This window comes from Equus przewalskii, chromosome 6 (assembly GCF_037783145.1).
Source record: "Equus przewalskii isolate Varuska chromosome 6, EquPr2, whole genome shotgun sequence".
NCBI classification, from domain to species: domain Eukaryota; kingdom Metazoa; phylum Chordata; class Mammalia; order Perissodactyla; family Equidae; genus Equus; species Equus przewalskii.
Genome location: NC_091836.1, coordinates 32204316 through 32206212, shown reverse-complemented (window position 1 = coordinate 32206212; position 1897 = coordinate 32204316). Strand labels below are relative to the sequence as shown.

The 1897-nt window shown below is 44.0% G+C and overlaps 1 protein-coding gene across 1 annotated transcript; it reads right to left on the bottom strand.

The window, feature by feature from the left end:
• On the bottom strand, nt 1–896 carry LOC103550119 (olfactory receptor 10G9). The gene is given in 2 exon segments (XM_008518853.2): nt 1–479; nt 482–896. Coding segments are annotated over 2 exon segments (894 nt in total).
• Nucleotides 897–1897: the final 1001 nt, after the last annotated feature.

Sequence of the window (1897 nt, the reverse complement as noted above, 5' to 3'; positions counted from 1 at the left end):
CTAAGAATATGCTACTTTGTGCTTAAGATTCAACAGAGCTTTCTTTACTTCCTTGTTCCTCAGAGTGTACACCACAGGGTTTAGAAGGGGTGTCAGCACAGTGTAGAAAACTGCCACAACCCCATCCACAGCATCCTTGGATCCTGGCCTCAGGTAAATGAAAACACAGGGAAGGAAGAAACAAAGAACCACAATGCAATGGGAGGCGCAGGTCTGAAAGGCTCTGTGTCTCCCCTCTGAGGTGTGGATCTTCAGGATGGAACAGACTATGGACACATAGGACAGCACTATCAGGAGAAAGCAGGCTGAGGCCACTACCCCGATGTTGACAAAGATTACCATTTCGATGGCAGAGGTGTCTGCACAGGCCAGTTTGAGGATGGGCGGTGCATCACAAAGGTAATGCTGGATTTGGTTGGGCCCACAGTAGGGCAAATGGAACGTCAGCATGGTCTGGACAGCAGAGTGCAGAGAGCCCATGTTCTCCCACTCATCATGCTGCTGTACCTCAGTGGGTAACTGATGGCCAGGTAGCGGTCATAAGACATGACCGTGTAGAGGAAACACTCGGTGCTCCCCAGGAAGTGGAAGGAGTAGAGCTGGGCCACACAGCTGTGGAAGGAGATAGCCTTGCCGCCTGGGGAGGCCAAAGTCATCAGCATTTTGGGCACAGTGACTGTGGAGAACCACATGTCAATGAAGGACAGGTTGGTTAGAAAGTAGTACATGGGGGTGTGGAGGTGGGAATCTACCATGATCACCAGCAGGATGAGGAGGTTCCCCACCACAGTGAGTACATAAATCACCAAGAAAATTTCAAAGAGTGGGGAGTCCAGTAGTGGTGCATGCGGAAGCCCCATGAGGATGAATGTTGTCAAGAGGCTCACGTTTCTCATTTCTCCACACCTTTGGTCCCTCTCCCTGTGGGAATATGAAGAATACCCAGCATTTTATTAAGATCTGTGAACTCTTTCTCTATGTAACAAATGCATCATCTATGGTAGATAATTCTCTAATTATACTCATCTTTACTTATCACAAAGCTTCTTTGGTAAAGGTGATGCAATGATTTCTTCATCTCTCTGACTTGCTCTTTCTCACATACACACACACAAATAGAGGCACATGTAGATAAATGCAAAAGGAAGAAAGAGAAATTCATTGCATTCATTTCTATTGGTGTATCATAAACTACTACTAATTCACCAGCATGAAACAATTCAAATTTACTATCTCACAGTTTGTTGAGTCAGATCAGGTTGATCCTCTGCTCACACTCTCACCAAGCTGAAATCAAGGTGTCACTGGTCTGTAACATCATCTGAGACTATCACCTCATCTGAAGCTTGGGATCCTCTTTCAAGTTTATTGAGGCTGTTGGCAAAATTAATTTCCTTGCAGCTTTAGGACTGGCGTCCCTGTTTTCTTGCTAGCTGTTGGCAGGGAGTGTCACTTTCCCCTTCTAGAAGCCACCCTTAAGTTCTAACCACCTGACCATCTGATAACATGGCAGGGTCCCTTCTCAAAGCCAGTGGAAATATCTCTCTCCAGTTTGCTATGACAACATGTAATGCAGCATAATGTAATGAAGAGAGTGGTATCCTACCATATTCACAGCTCCCATCCACACACAAGGGGAGGCTATTTAGTAAATAATGTACACCTGAGGCAAGAATCTTGGGAGCTATTCAGAATTATTTTCTCTCCAAAGATCATTGGGAAACTTAAAGAACCAATAATTTAATTTTTGAGCACAGTTAGCATTTCAAAACTCTACAGTACACCTAAACAATTCTCTGATATCCTCATATATAACTTGGCAGTAATAATATTACCTACCTCACTAAGAATTTATAAGTATTAAGAAAGATTGACTACATATAAAGTACTTAGAGCA